This window comes from Brachycentrus maculatus, unplaced genomic scaffold (genome assembly GCF_059751285.1).
Source record: "Brachycentrus maculatus isolate JH-2025_06_01 unplaced genomic scaffold, ASM5975128v1 h1tg000756l, whole genome shotgun sequence".
Classification (NCBI taxonomy): domain Eukaryota; kingdom Metazoa; phylum Arthropoda; class Insecta; order Trichoptera; family Brachycentridae; genus Brachycentrus; species Brachycentrus maculatus.
The window spans coordinates 7,501-31,621 of NW_028281486.1; the positions used below are offsets into that span (position 1 = coordinate 7,501).

At 30.1% G+C, this 24,121-nt stretch overlaps 1 protein-coding gene across 1 annotated transcript in view; it reads left to right on the forward strand.

The window, feature by feature from the left end:
• LOC148300290 (serine/threonine-protein phosphatase rdgC-like) overlaps nucleotides 1–24,121 on the forward strand; it is a gene marked incomplete at its 5' end in the record, with an annotated part of 32,067 nt that overhangs the window by 2,235 nt on the left and 5,711 nt on the right. Inside the window, one exon of the mRNA XM_088275006.1 lies at nucleotides 20,132–20,289. Within this exon, the coding sequence (XP_088131132.1) occupies nucleotides 20,132–20,289 (158 nt within the window). The remainder of the gene's footprint in view (nucleotides 1–20,131; nucleotides 20,290–24,121) is intronic.

Sequence of the window (24,121 nt, forward strand, 5' to 3'; positions counted from 1 at the left end):
AACCTAGAAACTCAAAATGGATCAAAACAAGGTTTATTTGTTTGAGTATTGGGCATTTGAAAAAATACTGCAATTTATTAAATGAGATACATATAGCGTATTTAAAGAAATTCAAGGTTAAGTACTATGGTAAACCGTGTTATGGGAATGCAAACGCAGGAGGAACAGTTTGTTAGAATAGAAAAATAACAGTTTAGGTAAAGCACTTAAGGTATTATAACCGTACTCGTACTAGCTTATGTTGTTTGGTACTGTATGTATTTTCTAAGGGTTTGTTTTTCTCATCAACTTTATGAATGTTTTAATTTTAATCTTTAAATGAACATTGGATTTTGGTTTAAAAATGAAGTTGAATGCATTTAAATTCATCCCTAATACAGATTTGAAAAAAGTTAAATTTGAATAAAAAGTGGTAAGTTTTTTTTTTAAATTATTAGTTTCGTTAATTTACATTTCTTAGCGCTTCTTTAAAAATCAATGTCTCCTTAATTCATAATTTACTCGTTATTTTCATACTTTTGTTTTCGAATTGAATCTCTTTTTGACCTGAGAATATGTACAATTTTAATGACTCGGACTTCTAAAAATATAATATCCATTCATTTTTAATTTAAGTTTTACTTGTTAAATACCACGATTTCTCAAAATCTATTTTAACCAATCGGGATCTTTTTGTGTATAGCAATTACCAGAATGGGATGCGCGTTTTTTATACAAAGTATCACCCAGGGTCTGCAATAAAAAGTAATTATACCATCGTGTACTTCATTAGAAAAAATAAAGAAGTATTTGCATAAAACCAGTCGCATTCCGCTCAGTCGAGCGTAGGTAGATTGTCTGAAATACATTTTGACGTTATTTCCAAAATCTTTAATGTATTTAGACGTATATTCCCCTCGAGTGAGCAAACTCCGAAATTAAGTTTTGTGCAGGAATTTGATTAAACAATTTTCAGGGAAAACGAATTTCTTATCTGTTATCGGACGCTTTCCCTTTATTTACAGCAACCTTCATAATGTTGACACTGTAATTGTGTATCTTCTTGTTTACTAGTTTAAATTGCCCGCCCCGTGTTCCAATATAACGCTTCTATCATAATTCTAACCGTACGATACAAACCGAAATAATGCTGTACTATGAATTTATATTCGAGTACAAACACAATTCTCTTAACACAAACAATGGCCATCGCTTTGTTAAGAGAATTTAAAATTTAAAAAAAATATTACCTTTAAAATTTTAAATTGTGTTAAAGCATCTTTGTTGAAATAATAATATCTTTTTTCAAAAAAAAAATATTTAATTTAATTATACAAGTACACAATTTATAAAATTTAATACAAACAAGTTATTTTACGTAATATGTACAGTTAATGGATTGAATAAAATTTGATAAATCATGCATTATCAACTAACTAACTAACAATTCCACCATAACAACATAAAAAACAACAACGCCACTTCCCTTCAGGGGTAGACAGAGAGAATTGAACGCCACACTAATCTGTCTTTGCAAATAATCTTCGCCTCTTCCATATTCATGCATTTTCGACTTTTGTTTGCCTCGGTCTTCCTCTGCTTCTATTACCAACCACATTTGCCTCATAACTTTGTTTTACTATTTTTTCCTTACTCATTCGAATCACAGAATGTGGTGCGATTTTTTTCATTTTTAATTCATATATTTTTTACAAAATTATACCGTGTATAATGAATTTCAAATAAATATTAAATAATTTACTTATTATGGTTTTTTTTTAACGGTGCACTTCTACAAAAGAAACTCTTTTGCTTGAGTACGCTGCATTCATATAAATAATGATCAAGTTAACACCTCATAGATCCGATGCAATACCCTATGCGCCATCTGGTTGCGGATAAAGTAATAAAAAAGCAAATAAAATAAGTATCATATCATATATCATATATCTCTTAACCAAAATGTTTTAATATATTTCAACATTTTGATTGTTAAGATCATAATGTATTTTTTGTATTTTATTTATTCGTGAAATTGTTCACAATTTTGTTTTTCTCCAAATATTATTATATTAATAAATCAGAAATGATTTTATAGACAAAAAGGACTTTTATTCAAACATAATAAATTTTCATCCTATATCATTTACGGATGTAATAAATAAATATGTAAAGTCTTTTTTCTACCCCTCTTCACAATGTGTTTTGTCGGAAGACCTTATACGTATATGCATACCGTATCGTATTGGGATACCCGGAATTTCAATTTGTTTTCGCTATTTTAGAACATCAATAACTTATAATGAACAATATCCAATATTTGCTCAATATTTATTTTATTTATTTGTTCTCAGTTTATAATTGCCCTAAAAATACAATATTATTTAGTTTGAGATGTAAAAATATTAAAAATAATAAGATATGAAAACATTTTTCACGTCGTTAAGCTGTTTTCCTTAATCATTTATGTAAATACAAATTACCAAATAAGCGCTGAATCCCTTCACTAATATTTTAGTTTGAAAGAACACTAACATCCCGAGAAGCGCATTTAAGCCAAGCGGTGATATCTTCACCCCCAAACTCCGCCCCAATTTAATTTCTCAGTACAGCCTAATAACACCAAACCGGCTGATTGCATCGTTAGCCACGGGGAAGGCTTTAAATTGAACCCTCCAAACCGTATTTCTGAATAAAACAATCGACTCGAGATCCCGAGCCTTTTGTTTCAGTTATTGTTCTGTTATTCAGTTTGATAGACTTGACATAGGTCTAACCCTAATAGACTCTCTAGGATTTGATATCCGCGCTATTAATGGGATGATTAATAAATGCAATGAAATGAAATAGTTTTCTTTGACTGAAAATATATATATTTTTCTGGAAAATTTTAAGGTGATAAAAACGTCAAATATTTCCTAAAACCTTCAGTGCGCTGTATTATTTATTATTCACAACATTTGTTTCAATGAAATAAAATATAACGTCTATTAATTAAAACAAAAAATACAGCTTTCCGTGTTGGCCACACGAGTTTCGGTCATTTTATAAAATGAAATATTCGACATAAATACTTTCTATTGCCGAATGTGAAAGTCATTACTTTTCATGGAGAAAATGCTAAGGACCAAAAGGTACCAATATATATTGTAACCCTCGTAACGTATGTACTTCATATCGGTCTCATTTTACTACCGCCAAACATTTTTTCAGGAAATTTTAAAATGCTTCAGTGGTTTGCAGTATTGGGATTTTGGTCAGGTATTCGTTTTATGTATCGGTTACAGAATGGTTTCATTTTCGATCGAGGTTTCACAGAGTCTACCATGTCTCTTTTCAAGGTCTGGTAATATGAATAAGATATTTTTCCGATCGGATATTCCCGTTTTTCGGTAACCGAATTTCCCCAACTGAATCGGAATATTCCACGAATGAACATAACTTTACGCTTTTGCATGATTATTCAACATTTAACACGATTTGCGTAGGATTTTGGTACGATACGAGTAAGATTTGCCGAAATATTGAAACGAGTGTTTTTCCACTCGGTATTTCGTTAGATTTATACCATTTATCCGAATGTCTCTAATGGATTAAAATTTTAGAGGACTTACCCCATCTGCAAACTCTTAAATTATGGAAACGATCTTACTTTCTGTAGAATATACAGTTTTCAAAGGCCATGAGTCAAATTATATCATATTACTTCATCAACTAACGCCGCTCGGTAACGTAGTTGGGTAAATGGTTAATCACGAAACTACCGTTTGATTTCCGTCGATTGCAAAATAAATATATTTTTTAACTAATTTGATAATTATGTTTTCACAATTTTAGTAACTTTTTGGAGACAAACTATTTAAATAGAGGTTTTGAGAGTTATTCCTGTAAGAAAAAAGTATATTCGATATATTTTCCGAACCTTAACCTTATTTACTATACTCGTATATATTTATGTATTAGTTTTTGGATAAACATTTTTTTCAAATAAATCATTTCTACTGATCAATATTTTTTAAACGCTAAACTTTAAAAAAAAATTACACCATTATTAAAGGACATGGGTACAAAATATTTCGATTTGTTTTCAGTGTTCACTTATATCAATTCACGTTTGCTTTCACGTAAATATTGTTTTATTAATCAGAGACTAATATTATGGTTTATATTGTTAAAGTACAGTTATGTAACCTGCAACCGTAACTGTACGAATACAAGCATTTCATTATTTTTTGACATCTTAAGATAGATAAAGAAGAATAATGAAGTCTGGGTAAGGAGCTAAGTCTTACTTAGCTCCTTACTTAATCGTACATAATTTGTATTCCAAAAAACGGAGCTAAAAGCAAAGGACCTTGCCATCATACAATTAATGAGAATGTTTACATTTTGTCTTTCTGAATATTCATTTTCTTTTTTTCCGTCAAGGAAGAGTGCGTTTTCAGTTTCCTGAAAAATGAATCACTTCTTGTTTCTTGTATCAAAATGTATTTAATTCTTGCCACGATAGTACTAACTTAGGTTACCCTAAAATGTCATCAAACTTCGTAAGCTCGGGAAGCATTCAACCTTAATAATACGGTGTGAGAAGTAGTGCAGAACGCTGAGATACAACTTGATAAAATACAGGCGTTACCAAAATGTCGGATTTTAATTATTGATATTTTTAATCCGAAATTGGAAATACACTCTGCTATTCTACAGTACTTATAATGAAAAGGAACGAGCTTTGAACATCAGATTTAGAATTCACAATGCTTTCATATACATAAACATTTATACTACTTGAATGCACTTTAAATGCTCGAACATGTAATATACTCGTATGTTTGTATTATATATTAATTTGGCCTTAAAATAATTAACTTGAAATTTTTATTTTCTTTATCACGCCGCTTCCTCGCAGGTTTAGGTAAAGAGAATAGAATGCCACATCACTCTTTTGACCTGTACGCCTTCAAATATTTAAGAAGTTCTGGTCATGCTAATAATTCGATGGTCTTCTTCTGTTTACATTTGCAAATGAATCCATGTCAAAAAAAATCGTTTATCCTTCATTTATTTGTTTTACCTGTCCAAACTATTTCATGATTCCTTTCTTAATTTTATCGATACCGCTCATCTTAGTCATTTGAGAAGTATGGTTGCCAATCATGGGAAGAATGGTGAAAATTGAACTTGTAAAAAATGAATAAACCAGCCGATGACATATCTTAAGCCTCGTAAATACCCAGACTTCCATATTCTTCTTCATTTTTGTTAGGATATAAATATTAATGAAATTTTGATAGTTGTAGTAGGTACCTACTCAAAAATCCATGAAACAATAATTTATATCCTATTGATTATTCCACATCTAATAATTATTACTACCCTGACTTGTTTATTTCAACAAAATAAATATAAAAAGGATTTTTATTTGATTTATATCTTGTGACACCCATTAGTTCTGCCTAACCAGCCGTTAATACCCCAACTCTCTATGAAATTCTCCTTTTCTTGATATTTTTATTTTTACTCGAATCATTTCAAAATAGATAGAAACTTTCCAAAGGCATTTACTACTACTATCATATAAAAGAGATGTAATTTATATTCAATTGCATCGAACCACCAAAATAATCTACTGTTGAGATTTGTGGAAGAAATTTTGATACAGCATTGAAAACAATTTTTCAATAATCTAGGGTTAAAATATTTCAAACTAAAATATGTACCCTTAAAATAAGTAAACTTAATACAACAGTATCTTAAGTAAAGAAGTTGAGTATGAAGGAATGTCTATTTAGTGGATCTTATTTAGGAGCGGAAATATCTCAAAATTAAAAAAAAACACAAAAAAATTCTTTGCTAAATTTCTCTTATGTGATTATGTGTTTATTTTAGTGCATATCGAACCTTTGTATTATACAATACACTTTAAATATTTTTTAAAAAAACGTCGTTTATATAAACTCAACTTATTAAGTTTGATTTTCATACATAGAAAGTATTTTGATTTACGACACTATAAAGATAATTTTACAATGCTTAATTCTTTACGACTTTATTCTTTTTCATGTCGCATAATCCTATAAAATATTACTGCGATTTTGTGGCTTTCGCAGATGCTGAAAGATTGAGAATACACATTAAAGAGAATAACATTTTAAGAGAAAATATTGATTGGTCCCACTCACCCCCAAATCCATCGCGGTACAGACAACGTCGTACCCTCTGCTCCATTGGGTACAATACTTCCGGTATCCTGTTAACCCTTTACACATGGCTGCCTCACATCAGGGATGGTGCTTTATAAGCGAATAATAATATTTACAAAACAAATTAATTGAAATATCAAAATTATTTTTTATCGGTTGTCCGTGTTCGATTTCATGGAGTTGTCTGAACACACTTGGTATTTGCAAACAGCTCTATCTTGTCATGATGGGTCTAATCTTCAGATACAGCAAATTGGTTTCTGAGATAAGACCAATTAATTTTATTTGTGTACATTGGTACTTAATTTAAAATAAACAGAAATCTTAAGAGGAGTATTAATTACAGTTAAGGAAAAATAAAAATAATTCGTACAAATCCGAAGAATATTTCAATATACTTCACAAGAATTATATTTGATGCCCCTTCAAATTAATGAGTAAACAATGTCAAACGTGTAACTAAAGCCGGTTGATGATAGTTTAAATGTTCAGTAAATACCCAAAGAGTTCCAAGTTTCCTTCATATAAAATTGATTAGTCTCTGTTAATTTTTCTTTGATAAAACGAAAATAAATAATAGAATTTAATTTTCTTTCATTTTGAGGAACCGAAAAAGGTCAGACCAAAATGTTTTAAATTGACAGTTGTCTGTTATTCGTACATAATTTCATGCACTTGTGATATTGAATGCGAAAATAACGGTTTTTGAAACTACAACGTTATTTTGAAAAAAAAAATCATTTTCATTTTCAAGCATTTTCTCAGTAAATAAAACTTACGTTTATACGAATATATTAGGTTTATAATGTAATTATACACAATAACGAAATATTCAAAAGTTTACATTTAAATTTTTCAAGTTTACCTACTTATAACATTTAAGTTTTTTAACCAGATAAAAAATAATAATAATCGATCATTCTAATTTTCCAGTCACCCCTCAAAAGATCATTTCTAACCCTGGATTAGTGAACCTCCAAACATGCCATCTGCATTTCATTGGATTCCCTAAGGTATCCCTTATCATCAGCCTATCGATGCCCAAGATCAATTACCAACTACCTAACTTAAAGGGTTAATTAAACTTTACACTAGGTTAATTAATCGTGTAAACCAACGTGTATTTTCTGAGATTTAAGGAAGAGAAAAGAAAATTCACATTTTCATAGGTAAAAAAGAATCCCTCGAAGTTTCCAATATCATTTGATTTTCATGTTTATCTTAAACTAAGATTTTGCCATTTCAATTTCTCAATGTAGATGAAGAAGATTATGGAAGTCTGGGTATTTACGGAGCTTATGACCTGTCATAATCTGGTTAAGTGATGACTTTACATACTTGCACAATTCACCATACTACCCATGATTGACAACCACACTTGTCAAATTTTCGGAACTCTTAGATATATTGATCAATATCATGACACAGTACATATGTACGCATTTGAGATCACAACAGCTATCACTAAGGGATGAATAAATATTGAATTAAACATAAACTCTTTTGTTTGTATGCAAGATCCGGACCCCTGGCTATTTTTACAAACTAGGAAACGCCTGAAAACTTGATTTAAATTTTTTTCACTTTAACCAAGTGTTATGGCTTTAAAATTATATTTAATTAGTATAAACGAATTTGTATGTTAATATTGGTATATACCAATAAAAAGCAAATGCACACAAATACAACTGCTTTATTTCGATTCTATATAAGTATTTTATATAAATAAAATAAATATTAATACAAGTAGAATTAATATTTAATATTATTCAATAATAAATAAATAAATAATGAAATATTACATATATGTTTTTTCTTGACACATGTTTGACTGGTAATAAGGAAAGTGTGGAAGGCTGCGATAAACATTTTCGATAAAATTATGAAAGGCGTGTTGAGATACTTTGAGCGTGTGTAACGAATAAGTCCCAAAATAAAAAGTAACGCAGAATTCATAAGACGAATAAAGCTGAAATTAGAGGCCGAAGAAGACTAAACCTGACCGAAAGTATCAAATACTTGCATAAAATGGGTCAGGAGTAACTACAATAGAGACATGAATGAATGTGGAAGAGGAAAACAATGTATGTTGAAGCAGCAGAGTAGTGTGGCGTTCTATTTTCTCTGCTTTCAATACCAGGTGTAGTAGTAAATTAATTGGTAAAATTATCTTATTCTCTTCTTTAATGACTGATATTTCGTTGTGTACTTTGACCATCGCTTTAATTGATTTTTTTTAACTTTTCTTCTTCTTCTAAACCTTATCTACACCCAATGGTGCATAGGATACTGCATTATATAGAAGCAGTTTTATCTTGATCGTTAAGTACGTAAAGAAAATGTGATCCGCACTGCGATTCAGATACCAGTCGAGGGTAATACATATTAATGAATACCAATGTGAAAAATCACTTTATTTATTTTGATCTCCCTGATAATTGACCCCGGGGCCTCCAGCGCGGTAGCTTAACATGCTGACAAGCATGCTTTGAAGGTAAACATGCTTAAGGAGCACTTTACTTATGCGGGCTTTATTCTTAAAATAAGATTTTTAAAAGTACAGTAAACCAGATGACCGTAAATCAATTTTCATAATATATTTCTGTTAAAAAGCGTCGATATAAAATGAAAACGATAATTTTCATCGCATTATGTAGAGTGATATTTAACTCGCGGTATTGTTACTCATTGTATTTTAATCGCATGTTATAAAATTACCAGTCGTAAGCAATTAGATGGTACAACTTTTTTTATGATATAGGTATACCCGCTGCAAGGGTTCTTAACTAAAAATATTGTATTTTATTGTTATCCGAAATTAATGTTTCATAATTTATTTTCGTCAGTATTTTATATCAAAACAACAAGATTTTTTAAATAAATATTTTTGTATGTTATAAATTATAATGGTTAGCTAAAGAAAGCTGTGAAATTATTCAAAAATATTGTCATAAAAATAAATTTTCTGGTACACAAGGGCTTGCGGTTCAAGTATCTAATAATAAATAATATTATTTGAGTAGTAAATTTATTGGGTTCTCGGTCACGATTTTCATTTGTAAGACCTTTGGGTTTAATATTTGTCATGAATTTGTTTTAGTGTTACCAAAACTTCACAGAATATTAATAGAATCAAGTTTTAAAAGTATTTTTTTATATTAAATGTAAACATAGGTTGGAATGATTTTTTTGCATTAATCCTATTAAGGAAAATTTTCCCCATAAAATAATTCCATACCATTTTCGCTTATTTGATGTTTTGTGGATAGGAAGAGAGATGACAATTTTTTTTAGTAGTAATAGTAAATGGTTTCCGGACATAACGATAATGATTGATTTTTAATTAATTATAACAAAGTACCTTTTACACTGTTTGGTAGTGATAAGGTTCTAAAGAATGATTTTCAGGCAAAGCTAGTATTTACAACATCCTCTTTATTGTGAATTGTATAAAAAGTACATGTTTTTTGACATATTGTTATTCTGTCATATTCGTTATTTTATTTGAAGGTTATTTCATTTTCAATATTTTATTTGTCTCAACTTAAAATGAAAGATCTATATATTATTTTATATAAAAGAAGATGGAAGCCTGAGGATTCCAGGGCTTACAGCCTGGCATTTGGCTGGCTTAAGTGATCACTTTATGCATTTGTGCAACGTTCAGACAAAGTTGATAGTCCAGACAAATCCATTTTAATATTTAAAAAATTCAACATTTGCATTTGACAACTAATTGAGATTTTTATCACACGACTAGTTTCTAAAACCTCTGATGTTTTCATTGACAGGTGATCACAATTTAAAAAAAAATGACTTATTTAATAATCGATATGATGACACAAAGTTTGTCAAATCAATAAATAACGATGAAAATTAAAAGTTCACTTGTATGCCGAATGAACGTTTACAAAATTTTAAACAAATCGCACTTGCATTCTTACACTTTAAAGAACAACGAAAAAATACTTGATTAAAAAAAAAACAAATAACTCAAATAGTATAAAGAAAATTACGGTTGCAGTCGAAAAAAATATATAAACAGCCGAAACGTAAATTACACGGACGGTTTTTTACGTAACTATATTGACGCAAGGCAGACATTGTTCTCCAGATAATTCTCTAATTAGAATTCAAATAGGACAACAAGGATTAACCACCGCCCGCTCTTTTTAATTAAAAAATATATATTATTATTAAGGTCCCAGTACACTCGTTTCTAATAATGAAATAAGAAATAAAGCATTTTTACAAATATTGCAATTGTATTTCATTTTTTATGAAGTTTAACATACATAATTAAACAATAAATAATTAAAAAATAAATGAATCGTTTATTTACAATTCCCAATCTCCTGACATATCGCTCACTTCTTTCAAGGAAGTCATAAATCAAAATTCTTCAATTTTCAGTTGTGCAAAGTTGTGTGTTCAGTTTTCCACTTAATTTTTATTTGACCAGCGACCGGGTTTCGTCGTTACCGACTTCATCAGACTGGTGGGAGGCTATACAAATTGTTATGTTATATATAAAACAAGGCAGGAGTTGATAACCATGATTTGATACAATTTTGTAGAGAAATTAATTTAATTTTAGTGAATTTAAGTATTGTATGATATTTAAAAAAAAAAAAAAAAATTTATTTGTTTTATATATAACATAACAATTTGTATAGCCTCCCACCAGTCTGATGAGGTCGGTTACGACGAAACCCGGTCGCTAGTCAAATAAAAATAAAGTGGAAAAGCTAAAAATATTCGTTTTAATCTAATAATATATTCAAATTTATCGTTATCGTAAATAACAATATATTTTAATAATAATAATGATTTATCGGTTTTTGTTCATGTTATAAAAAAAAATATAAAAAATAAAAATAACAAGAATTTGAGTGTATCCAAATACTTGTTCACAAATCTGGATTATCTCCAGTCAAAGGAGTAATTTTTCAAAAAGATATTATGGTATATTTATTTTAAAATATAATTTAAAAATAAATATTAATAATAATTAATCATAATACGAGTAATAATAATTTAAACTAAAAAAAAAATTAAAAGCATTTTTCAAGATTTTTTTACATTTACGTAACACCGAAATGTGAATATTGTTTTATCTGGACCTCACATACTAATATAAGAGTTTCTGCTTAATAAAAAGCTTCTTTACTTCTTTACATTTAGAACTTCCAAGAATTTGAGTGGTGTGGTTGTCAATAATGGGTAGAGTTGGTGAATGTTACACGTGTGTAAAGTGATCACTTAAACCAGCCTATGACGTCGTCAGCCCCGTAAATGCCCAGACTTCCATATTCTTCTTCATCTTTGATGAGATGTCAAAAAATAATATCTATAAAGCCGTTTGAATTTGGTAAAAGTATTGTAAAAGTATTGAAATAAATTGAATGAAACGATCATTGGCGATAATTTGATGATTATTATTATTGAAAGGAATATTTTCACACCTCTTTCATCCCGGCAGCGTAAGTTATTTCATTCCGGTATTTATATGGACCTCTGGATTTTCTTTTACGGATTTTTGATAGAAATCTCTTATATATTTACGAGAGTTACATAAGACGTGATTAGTAGACATGACATAAACGATTCAAAATTATTTATTTTCAATAAATAAATTAAAAACATATTAAATGAAACTGTATGAATAAAGTTAAACTAAACGATTTAAAAATAATAATAACTAACCATCACATCGCTTCTCCTTCTCGCCAACAGAGAGAATAGAACGCTACACCAATCTGTATTTACAAACAGTTTTCACCTTTTCCACATTCATGCATCTCCTCATACTCCGGACCTGACCACTTTCAAGTATTTGAAACACTTGATCATGCCAAGTTCTTCACGGTCTTTTTTAGATTTTATTACCAATCACATTTTTTATATTTCTTTTCCACGTATAATGGTGCAAGTGATGCAGTGTTACGTTATTCGTATTCAAACAACCTTTGTAAAGAATAGTCAAGTTCCGATCCATGGTAATATCAAAATTATAAGAGCGGAAATGCACAATTTAAATAGCGGGTCAATATTTTACTTCAAACTTCTTTGTTTGCCTTTCTACGTATAAGGTTGGCTATAATCGTGAATTTTTAATAAATTTTGTATGTAACATAGCTGCTTTAAACTAATGTCGAACTACTGTCTCCTATTTTTTAGGATATGCGTTTTCTTCCGTTGGTTCGTTTACCTTTCATTTTGACTTGTAGTATAACACATTTTAGTTATTTTGTTTCTCTCTCTTAAAATGGCATAAATACTCTTGTTTTTTTTTCATCCTTAATCTCTCTTTTCCTATACATTTTAAAACATATCCTCATCAATAGTTTCTTATTCCACCTTTTTCCACTCAGTTATCTTTATATGTATAGCTGTACAGCTTCAAACTATTATCAAAACAATCTGTGAAGTAATTCGTGAATAGAAAACATATTACTACATACCTACCCTAATTATTATTCTGAAAGCAAACCAGCTTTTGGTAGACTTTGATAACTTAATTTATCACTTTCAATACAGCCGTTGTTTAAACATGAATGGAGAAACACTCGAAACTTCATTTAAATATATTGAATCCACACAATCTATATAAGTTACATTTTATGTAATATAATAATGTACTCTTTTATTTACATGTACATATATTTTCAATATATAAACATTTGACGAAGTTTATATAGAAATAAAGAAAATTCGAGTTTTCTAGGACTTTTGGTAAGATTTAAATTATTTTCAATTTTCAATTTTCATTCAATTATAAATATTTTCTTGGTTTATATTTCTTTACAGCTTAAGTTTTTGGTATCGAATACTCAAATATATAAGTAGCGAAAAAATATCCAATTCTCGACTTTCGAAAAACCGTTAACAATACCGCCATTTAATTTGATCGTCCATGTCAAGTATATATGTACGAGAATGTCAATATAAGTATTTATCTGTATATATGGAGCAAATATTAAAAGTTCTAAGATTTCTTAACTACTTTTATATATTTAAAGGTAATCAATTGAATATTCGAATTACATATACTTATATGTAAACAATTGAATATTTAAACACCGGTGTCTGAAAATGATGCGGAATGCATCAAACACGTGTCACAATAGATACTAAGAAAAAGTAGTATTTACCAAATAATTTTTTTTTTTAAATGTTAATAAAAGTAGATTTAACCACTCACCGGTGAGTGGTTATATACTGATTTTATTAACATTTTTGTAAAAAAATAAATAAGTAAAAATGACTAACCACTAAGTAAATGCTTTAAATATTAATAATATTGAGAATAAAAAAAATCATTTACCACAAAGTTACTGCCTAATCAACAAATTGAATGATGTAATTTTAACTTAAGTATTGTTTTGGAATATGAGAATGAAAGCCTGAGTGCTCTAAACATTGGTGTTATTCTCTTTCTCCTTTCGTAAAGTACTAACTCTTCCTTCTTCATTTTATTCCACATATACCAGTCATGTTTTCACCTAGTTGTTAGTACTGGATATGAAAAAGAAAAAATAATAAAATAAATTTGGATAACTTAAATATCGCCATTTTCGAAAAATACTACCTCAAGGGCGCTTAAATATGATTGAGTAGTATTAATGACTATGGTACCCTCAGTTGTATACACGTTTACGTATTAGCTTCTTCAAGTTGTACACTGCTTAAATAAAACAAATAAATAAAACACATTATTGACATTCGTTATTAAATGACAAGTTCGCCTTTTTTGTTGGCAAACAAAGGCTTTGTATCATTTATGGAACATTGTCGTGATATAAAAAATGCTGGACTCACGTATACACCCGGTAAATATTTGATCAAACGGCAAAAAGGCACATGTGCCATAAGTTGTGCACCCCCACTATGCCTTTCTCGGTTGAAGTGTTTTATTTTACCCGATCGTGCTTTTCAAAGCTCAGCTTAAACCCTGGCGCGGCCTCCTGGTGGTCGTTCTGTGTACGCCTGAAATGTTACCCTAACACCTCCCTTTTGGAATTCCTGACTAAACCAACTAGGAAAATTGCCGAAAAACCTTTTGGGACATTTCTATCAAGTTTCTTTCATAAAGAAATCAGATGTATTTTCAAATAATAAATTACGTCGTTTTACTGTTTGATTCGTAGTTTCTACACCAAATCCAAAAATCAGAATCACCCGTCTGGTACATTGGGCACTGTCTCAGATTAATGTTTTTTGGAAGAAACAGTTTGCCTCTATATTATTATTTTGCTTGTATTTTTATCATTTCTTATGATATCTACAACAAATTTTCACAGGTTTGTGTAATTCTATTTTATTGGAATCTAATTTCTCCATCATTTTCTAACTAGCAATTTCGAGCTAGCAATCCCTTAATTTCTTTATATCTATGACACTTGCTTTTGTTTACCTGTCAAATTAAAAAAAATACCGCAATGGCAGCGTCATCGATTGAAGGTGGACAGAGTGCTTCTTAAAAGCTACCAGTATATTTTATTTCCACGAGCATTGTGAAAGATATTGAAACTGTATTTTTTCTCTCTTCTTTCATTTTCTGGGTAAAACTAGTGCATATCAATGTGACGTATGTATAGGTACCTACCTGTATTCTGATTTTTGTTATTGATGTTAGTTTGCACTCGTTACGTGTTATGTTATATATTCGAATCAGTATTATTGGTATTCTCGATTTAAATAAAATTTGTGTAATAATTAAACAAAGAAGATTTCAAATTTAATATTAAGGTGATGAATGAAGATAATAAACAATGCGTGTATTGATATATCTTCATTTTACTAAGAAGACAACGTGTCCTTGGGCGAGTTGATTGTGTGAAGGAAGGGGTGTCTCGAGGAATATAACTTCGGCGTAAATTCTTATCATTTTCCCAGAGGATTTCTCTCTTGGGATGAAGATCTCAGTCAAGTCTCTACAAAACATATAAGGCGAGGATATTCCACGATGAGATCCGTTTTTACAACCACCTTCCCACATCTTCCTACACTTTTTCTCCCCTGCTGCAAGATAACAGTTGTTTTTTATTATTACTTCCAACCTTACCTAGTACAACGAACAACAATACATATCATCAGTTTATTCTCTTTATATAATTTAAACAGCTTTCAGTAATATTTTCATTAAATTGACAATTGTTTTTTTTTTTAAAACACATATTTTTTTAAACAAATAAAGCCTTACAATACTGTCAATATCATTGATATATACGCATAAAATAAATAAAAATGTAATATTGCAAAGGCCTACTTTTCAGTTTATTTATGTAAACACGACTAGATTCGAGAACTACGGAAAGTTTGTATTTTCATATGTTCGTGAGAACTAATGAAGTTCTCAAAACTAGTCGTGTTTACATTAATAAACTGTGAAGTGGTCTCATTCAAGTGTTTTATTTTTATATTTAAATCATCTTGTTATTCCACAAAGTTAATCAATAAAGATTAAGTATTTTATAATTTACATACATCTTTACTTGTTTAAAGATCATTTTGTATTACTCTCCCCCAAATACGAAGCCAAATGTGCTATTACTACGCTTTAGGTACTGCAGACCTTTTTATTATTTGACAATTTCACCCCCATCGTGACCCAGGCAGATGACGAAAGGGACAGAGTTACTGATATGTAGAAAAAGAAATGGAGAAAGAATGGTAAATAATTAACGGCAAATAGCAGTAATGACTAAATCACTCAGGGTTGCATACCTCCTTTCGTACTAGTACAATTTAAACATGACTAATGTGTATGAGCACCTTGGGTTTGATAAATTTATAGTGTAAAAAATGTAACATTTCATGATAAAAAAATATATATTATTATTTTATTTTACCTTTAGAGGACCATTGAATTTTTTAGAGAACATTCTCAATTTAATTTTTCATCCAATATCTGAAGGTAAATTACGGTAAGAATGGATAATGAATACCTTCAAAATTGATTTCATGTGAGATGATAATAACATTTCAGCAAAAATTTATATTTCGTTTCATTGGCGTTTTCATTTTTCATAGCTTATTTACTAAAATACAAATGCATGAAATAAAACATTGATTATTTCTTTTTTCATTTCATGAATAATGCTTAAACATTTTCACTTAATTTGTTTCTCAAATTTATAATTTGCCACAATTACTGAAGTTGCAACAAAATATTTAGAAGAAAATCAGTATATTATTTTTTTGTAACGAAAAGTTTTTTTAATTCAAAACAAAAACATTAAATTTTAAATTATCACTACCACTGTTCTCTGCAAGAGATGCATCATATTAGTGCAAACACGCTTTGCGATGTCAACGCTAGGAGCTTCATTGTCTCCAAATCCACCCCAATCCAAAGAAAAAACTCCTTTCCACCGGAGCGATTTTAGGCTGAGTAATTTTTCGAACCTTTTGGATTCTTTTTTAACAAAAAAGATGGCAGATAAAAACGTAAAATTACAACCCAGGAAAAGCTGCCTGCCTTATAATGATGATTAAAATATCATCCATCATAATATTTCATGACGAACTCCATCGTAATACAACCATATTATTTATCAATTTGATCTTAATTTTATGGAAAAAATATCGTGATTTATATTTGAGTTTTTTGTTTGTAGAATACCACTATTAAGTTTTTTTAAATGTAACACTAGTTTAAAGAATCATAATTCTCATCAACAGGTGAATATAAAAACATAGTGAAAAAAAACCATGTGTAAACTTCATGTATCTATTTTGTTTTTCATTTTTCTTATATATTCCATAGTTTCCACTTTTTCTACTTATTTTTTGTTTAAATATTGATTCATTTCCAGTTTTCTATTTTTTTTACATTAATTTTTTTATTAATTAAAATTATAATTATAAACGATATCGTTTATTTTAATTTATATACTCAAGCATAGGTTATCCATGTCGGATGTTTGTTTGTTTACGTGTGTATATTTTTTATTATTTATGTTTAGTTTATGTTACATGGAATCATGAAAAAAATGAGATGTTATCAAAAACAAAAACAAAAAACAAAAAAAAACTGCCAAACAAAAATAATAATAATAAAACCTATAACAATACTTATACTTTTAAACTCAAACTGCATACATGCGAATTAAACAAATAACCTTACTTAACGTTTATCAAAATATTTTCACCCGATTCACATATTCTGAGTTAAAAACCATTTTTGAAAATGATGCGATATTGAGGGTTACTCAAATCGTCTTTGTAAAGGTTTATCCAACATGCAGAATTCGCTTGAATGCACTCTGTGTAGAATGCAATGTACTGTGCATACATCGTCGTCCGCCTAATGGTAGCATGCATGACATTTCAAGAAAGATAATATTGTAAAACGAAATGAAGCGAACGTCAATCCAAACACGAACTCGTAGTACCAATAAAGTATTAAGTAGAAAAATATTTTATTTTATAAAACATTTTTATACTTAATACGATATTCATACATTTAATTTCAACATGAGAACAAAAATAAAATAATAATAATTTGTCACAAACATCGTGGAATAACATAATAATCTAAATTTATAAATAAAACACTTATATAAACCCAATTTTTACTGTATTCATGTTAATACGAATAAGTTTGGGTACTTCAGATATTCTAATAAAAATGTCAAAAATCCATTAAAAAAATATATTGTCGATGAGAACATTCGTGGTCCTCGAAACTATATATTAGTATTTACATAAATAAATCAATAGTGGGACTTTAAAAATATTTCATTTTTATATTGAAATACGACTCAATTATACATCCTTCAATGATCATGCAACATAATAATAAGATAGTGTGTTTTTTTTTTAAACTACTAAAATAGATAAAAATAAATCAATTTAAAAAAAACATATGTAAGATGAACTCCCCCTATACGACACATAAGGTGGCTTGGTGGGTCTTTGCATAAAAAGATATGTTTATTATGTTTATGAATTTATGTTTTAATGTATGTTTGTACGTTTGACAAATAAATGAATTTAAAAAAATATAAAAAAATACTAAATAATTTAACAGTTCTCAAGTAGACAAACAAATACAGATAGATGTATGTTTTAATGAAACGCCATTCACTTACGATGCAAAATAATCTTCTTCAAACCCTTATCCGCACATGATGATGCATAGGGTACTGCATCATATAAACGCAGTGTTAACTTCATCGTTAACACATGAAGGAATAAAGGTGATCAGTCCTACGCTTCAGGTACCCGTCCAGGGTATTATTGAACAAATATTAAAGTGAAAAAAATCACTTTTATTTATTTGACCCTGGGAATCGAGCCCGGGACTTTCAGTACGGTAGCCGAGCGTGCTGACGGAGGCGGACAAAAAGATGCGAAATAATAGTTGATAATATCAACACACCAGCAATAACAGTCGGCCATCGCCGACAAATTATTGTAATACTGAGTATTTATTAATCAGTCTAGATAAAGAAGCGGTTAGCTTCAAAACCGGTAGACATTATAATAATGATATAATAAAATATTTATTGTGATTTTAAAACAAAACTACATTTTAATTTTAGAATTGAAAATCACATATATCTATTTATTCGAAATTTTCAAATTTAAGACACTAAATACAAAATATTAAAAAAAACAACATTTATTCTTACTGTTAGTAATTTAAGCGCCTTTCACTAAGAGTTTCATCCGTCATAATATTATCGACGTATTATTTAATACTCACGAGGTCTTCGCGCAACAACAATATAATTGTAGTACGTATAGTATTTAGTCGGGAGGAATAATTACATGGTTACAATATTATCTCTCTTGTTGTCAAAAGTTGAAACCATATATTTATAATATTAAGTAACTTTCAGCACATGTCTGCGCAGTTGCTATAAACCTATGAACGGAAGTTTATTGCTAACGGAGGCTAGTACGGACTGGAAGATACACAAGTTGGCATAACAGATAATTTGGTAACATTAATCTTACGAATTGCGCCAGTAAATTTTATAAAATATTACCCCGACGTGACAGTAGTTCTGGATAAGCGATCAATAGGTTTCGGAACACATCTGTTTGAATACAAATGCCTTAGATTGGGACAAGAGTGTGTTTTGTTCTTATTATTTGGCTTCAGAATATCAAAAAATTATATCTTTAAGGGTTTTTGTGATACTTTGTCGCATATTTTATAAACTTTATAAAATATGGCTAAAACATTGTTTTAAACGCTTTTATTTTTCATATATTTTTTTGAAAAATAACTCCCACAATTAGAGATAATCCAGATTTGTGAACAAGTATTTGGACACACTCAAAATGTTGTAAACTTTTATTTTCGCTATTTTTGCAACCGGTTTCGACAAGCACCTTGACATTTTTGCACACAAGATACGTATCCTTGTAATACGTATCCATCTCTGAAGATGCCAAGGTGCTTACGAAACTGGCAAAAAAGTAGCAACAATAAAAGTGATTTGAAACAAAGTTTGTTTTCTATTTTGTAAAGTCGGAAAAATAACATTTTGTTTACAATGAATTTACTTGTTAAAATGTTAAATAATTTTTCGTAAACTTTCGAATCTAAATCAACGTTAGTTGACTTGTTAAATATTTATATCTTTGTGATCACATTTATTGCGTGTATTGTATTACATTATCTTATGATGGTGTAGTAAAAATACATTATTTATCATTAAGGAAACAATTATTTTAATATTTTTTTTTCACCTTTTCAAGAATTTTGTCTAGCCTCCCACCAGTCAGTTAAGATGACGGTTACGATGAAACTCGGTCACTGGTCATATAAAAAAATGTGGAGAAAAACTACATAGTTATTATTTTATAGTTCCTATTTATCTTATATTACGTAAAATGTCACTTCAAAATGTTCTGAAAATTTTGAGAATTAAGAATATTACCTTGTGATGATTCGTTACAAGGATTAGCATTAACAGTTTCCTTGTTTCCAGGATACATCACGGTGACGGAGTGGTGCTCCAGCATGGAGGCCGCTACAATGTTGGGACTGCCCTGGCGGATGTTGAGGGACAAGCTGGTCCGGATTGACCCCGACACAGGAAGGGTGCGCTTCATGGACACGTTCGATGGTGCCAATGCCGATCTTATTGTAAGGACTCATCAGTACATACTTATATACAAGCTAAATACATATACATCTATAAACATGTACATATATATCCTCTTCCGCAGTGTAGTAGTGAGCGCGTTTGAATACTGTTAGGATGTGGGTATGTTGGTGGCATATTGGTGACAATAACCGCAATTGTGGGCATACCCTCTAAGTCTGGCGATGACATTCTAGATTCGTCTCTCCTAGAACCAGTCACTTACTTAGAGCTGCCTAGTAATTCTTCTTCTTCTTCTTCTAACCTTTAAGCGCATCCCAATGGTGCATAGGGCACTGCATCGAATAAAAGCAGTGTTATCTTGAACGTTTAATACACGAAAGAAAGGTGATCAGCCTTCCGCTTCAGGTACCAGTCCAGGGTCTTATTAAATAAATATTACACTGAAAAATCACTAATATTTATTTTGACCCTCTTGGGGATCGAACCCGGGACCTCCAGCATGGTAGCCTAGCGCACTAACCACTACAATATGGAGGCTTGCCTAGTCAAACCAAAGTCAAAGTACTAGCGATTTTTTTTAACTTTTCGTCTTCCACCACCTTAATACATAACTTTTACACGACTGGTACAATATAAGAGTAAAATGATGACTGCCTTTACGAAATTAATGAACAAGATCAAACTATTATTTTTTGACATCTCATCAAAGATAAAGAAGAATATGAATGTCTGGGTATTTACGGGGCTGACGACCGTCATAGGCTGGTTAAAGTGTTCACTTTACACACGTGTAACGTTCACCGATTCTACCCATTTTTGACAACCACACTACTCAAATTCTTGGAAGTTCTATATATATGAACCTATTTCGAAACGTTGTTCTTAAATCATTAGAACTTCACTTGAGACATCTATTGGTGAGATGAAAAGAAGCTCTTTTATTAAGCAAAAACACTTTATTAGTATGTGATATCCGAATCCTGGATTATAATCATAAAACTAAGATAAAACTATATCATACATTCCTTGTAAAAATAATGTTCATATTCTTATCTTTCTTTAAAAACATGATATTCTAATAAAATGGATTTTTTGTCATTGCTTAATATTGTTTTATATGTTTTTTAATACAAAGGTTGCAATTGGAAGAAACCATTAAATTATTCGATTTAAAGGATCTATGTCGCAAAAATTCCTATGTTTATTCTTGGAATTCGGTAAAACTTTCAGTGTCTTGAAAATAACCCGTTTTTCAATCCGCCCGCACACAGCCGACCCCTCGAGGATTAGATTTTTTGCTATATTTTTTTACGAACGCCAAGCTCAAGCTGCAAAACAATAAAAAAGCTTTTGAAAAATAAGTTCAATAATGCGATGTTCTTGAGTAATTCCATTTTATTTGCGAATATTAGGAGAGAAGAGTACAAAAACAGGGCTTCGTCTCGAAAATTGTAAGAGGTTTCTTTTTAAAGCTTTTCCCACTATTTGGGACGCATTTCCAACGCCAAAATCTTCCCTTCAAACATTTTTATTAATATTTATCTCAGCTTTAAAAACCAGCTAAAAATTAAAATGGACAGAATACTTCCAAGATTCACCTAACTACCTAACATACTCCGTTAGACTAATGTGTATTGAGTGTTTATTTTCTACCCACACACGCAGACACACACACACACACACACACACACACACACACACACACACACACACACACACACACAAACATATTTCGTAAAGCTAGTTATCTTCAAAAGTTTTCTCATATATGTAGGTAAATTGATACATTACAACTAACTAACTAACTAACTAACTAACCATCACGCCGCTTCCCCGCAGGGGTAGGCAGAGAGAATAGAGCGCCACACCACTCTGTCCTTGCAAACATTCTTCGCCTCTTCCACGTTCATGCATCTCCTCATACATACCCGCCGATTGTTACGACTCCTAACCTGACCACTTTCAAGTATTTGGCATACCTGATCGTGCCATGTTTTTCTCGGTCCTCCTCTGCTTCTTTTCCCGCTAACATTCGCCTCATAAATTTGTTTTACCGTTCTTTCCTCATTCATTCGTTCTACATGTCCAAACCATCTCAACACACCTTTCTTAATTTTATCGATAATGCTTATCTCAGCTTTGCATTCCTTCCTTATTTCACTATTCGCACATCTATCATACATCGTTTTGTCACACATTCTTCTGAGAGATCGCATTTCAACTGCATTCAGTCTACTTTCATCCTTCTTTTGCCAACTCCATGTTTCACTTCCATACATTAGAGTTGGAACCAGGACTCCGTTGTGCACTGCCAGTTTAGCTTCCGCTGATAGGTTTTTATTTGCTATAACATTACAACTACACATAAGCATATTTTCATATGAAACCACTTTTCATTTAGAATAAATAGTTTCCATAAAATAATATTTATTTCACTGTGCCATTGGAAGAGAAGGGGTTGTGATGAGATAGGGTTGGTTCTAAAGCGAGTTTTTTTTTTAATTTTCAGAAGTTTTTTATGAAATGGGGTACTCTGAGAAGAATTACAAGTGGTTATAAAAACGTCAATAAACTTTCTGTATAATCATCGCAACAGAATTGGCAAACAGATAACATTTAATGAATGCTTCGGAGTAATTACATTTGCAGAAACCTCACCACTCTACCTCTTAACAAGGAAAATTAGCCTTTAAGCTCACACCGGAGCAAATACGAAACAAGAAATTCGTTTTCATTATTATTTCTCTTGGGAGATGTATCTCACTCAGACTCTGAAATCCGTAATCTGAAATCTTCGACATTTCTTTTATTTGAGAACTTTAAGCTTCAACTAAGAACGGTAATAAAACAGGATTATTTAAGAAATTTAACAGTGTTCAAAATAATTATAATAAATTTCCTAGTAAAAGAATTAAGACCTATTCGTACTCGAAAAAAATTAAATGTTTTGAAGGAAGGTAGAAATATTCAATTTTAACAGAATTCAAAAAAAGAGATAAAAACAAAGAAAACGATAGAAAAAATTCACGATTTTTACTTTAAAAAATTCTCAAAAGGAAAAGTTCACTATGGATTTTGGATCTCTATGGATTTTGTTATGTGAATTCTAAGAAAAAAACATGATTTTTTCTTTTGTCTTATAAAAGTCGTTTAAAATAAACAAAGTTTTACTTATTTTATCAGGAGATGTTAAATTTTATACAGTTTAGTTTTTATCACATAAATAAAAGTAACTAACGAAAATTTACATACATCTTATATGTAAGTCATTTATATGAACTACAGCTTAATTATAAAGGCTTAATTGATACGTCAATAACCATGAAACATTGTTTCGATTTATGCAAGTCTAAGTGTTTACATAGCTTAGTACCTACCTGTCATCGGATGGTTTTGCGATTGGTTACCTAGCCCATGCTGTTAGTAGATATTGTAAATATCCAGACTTTAATATTCTCATATCAATTCCATTCTTCAATTTGGACACACTCAAAACCCGAAAACATTAATATTTATGTGCTTCTAATTCATTTTAAATAACATCGCTTCGTGACATTTATTGCAGAAATACGTTTTTAAATTGGATCACCTGGGATAATTATAAAAAGCAGTAAAAACTTATCGAGCTAATTGAAATAAGGTAATTGAAGCTAAAATTTCCCAATGGTATTGAATTATACCAAGAAAGAAGTCATTAACACGCAGACCAACATACCAGAACGTATTCGCCAGGATATTTATTTTACTTTTAATTTACAACGTTCTCCTCTCTACATACAAAGACATTTTAATGAAATTGGCTTTGCACTTTTTTTTAGATTATAATAGTATTTTTCATGAAGGTATTTTTTATTAATCCGTTTTTCTTAT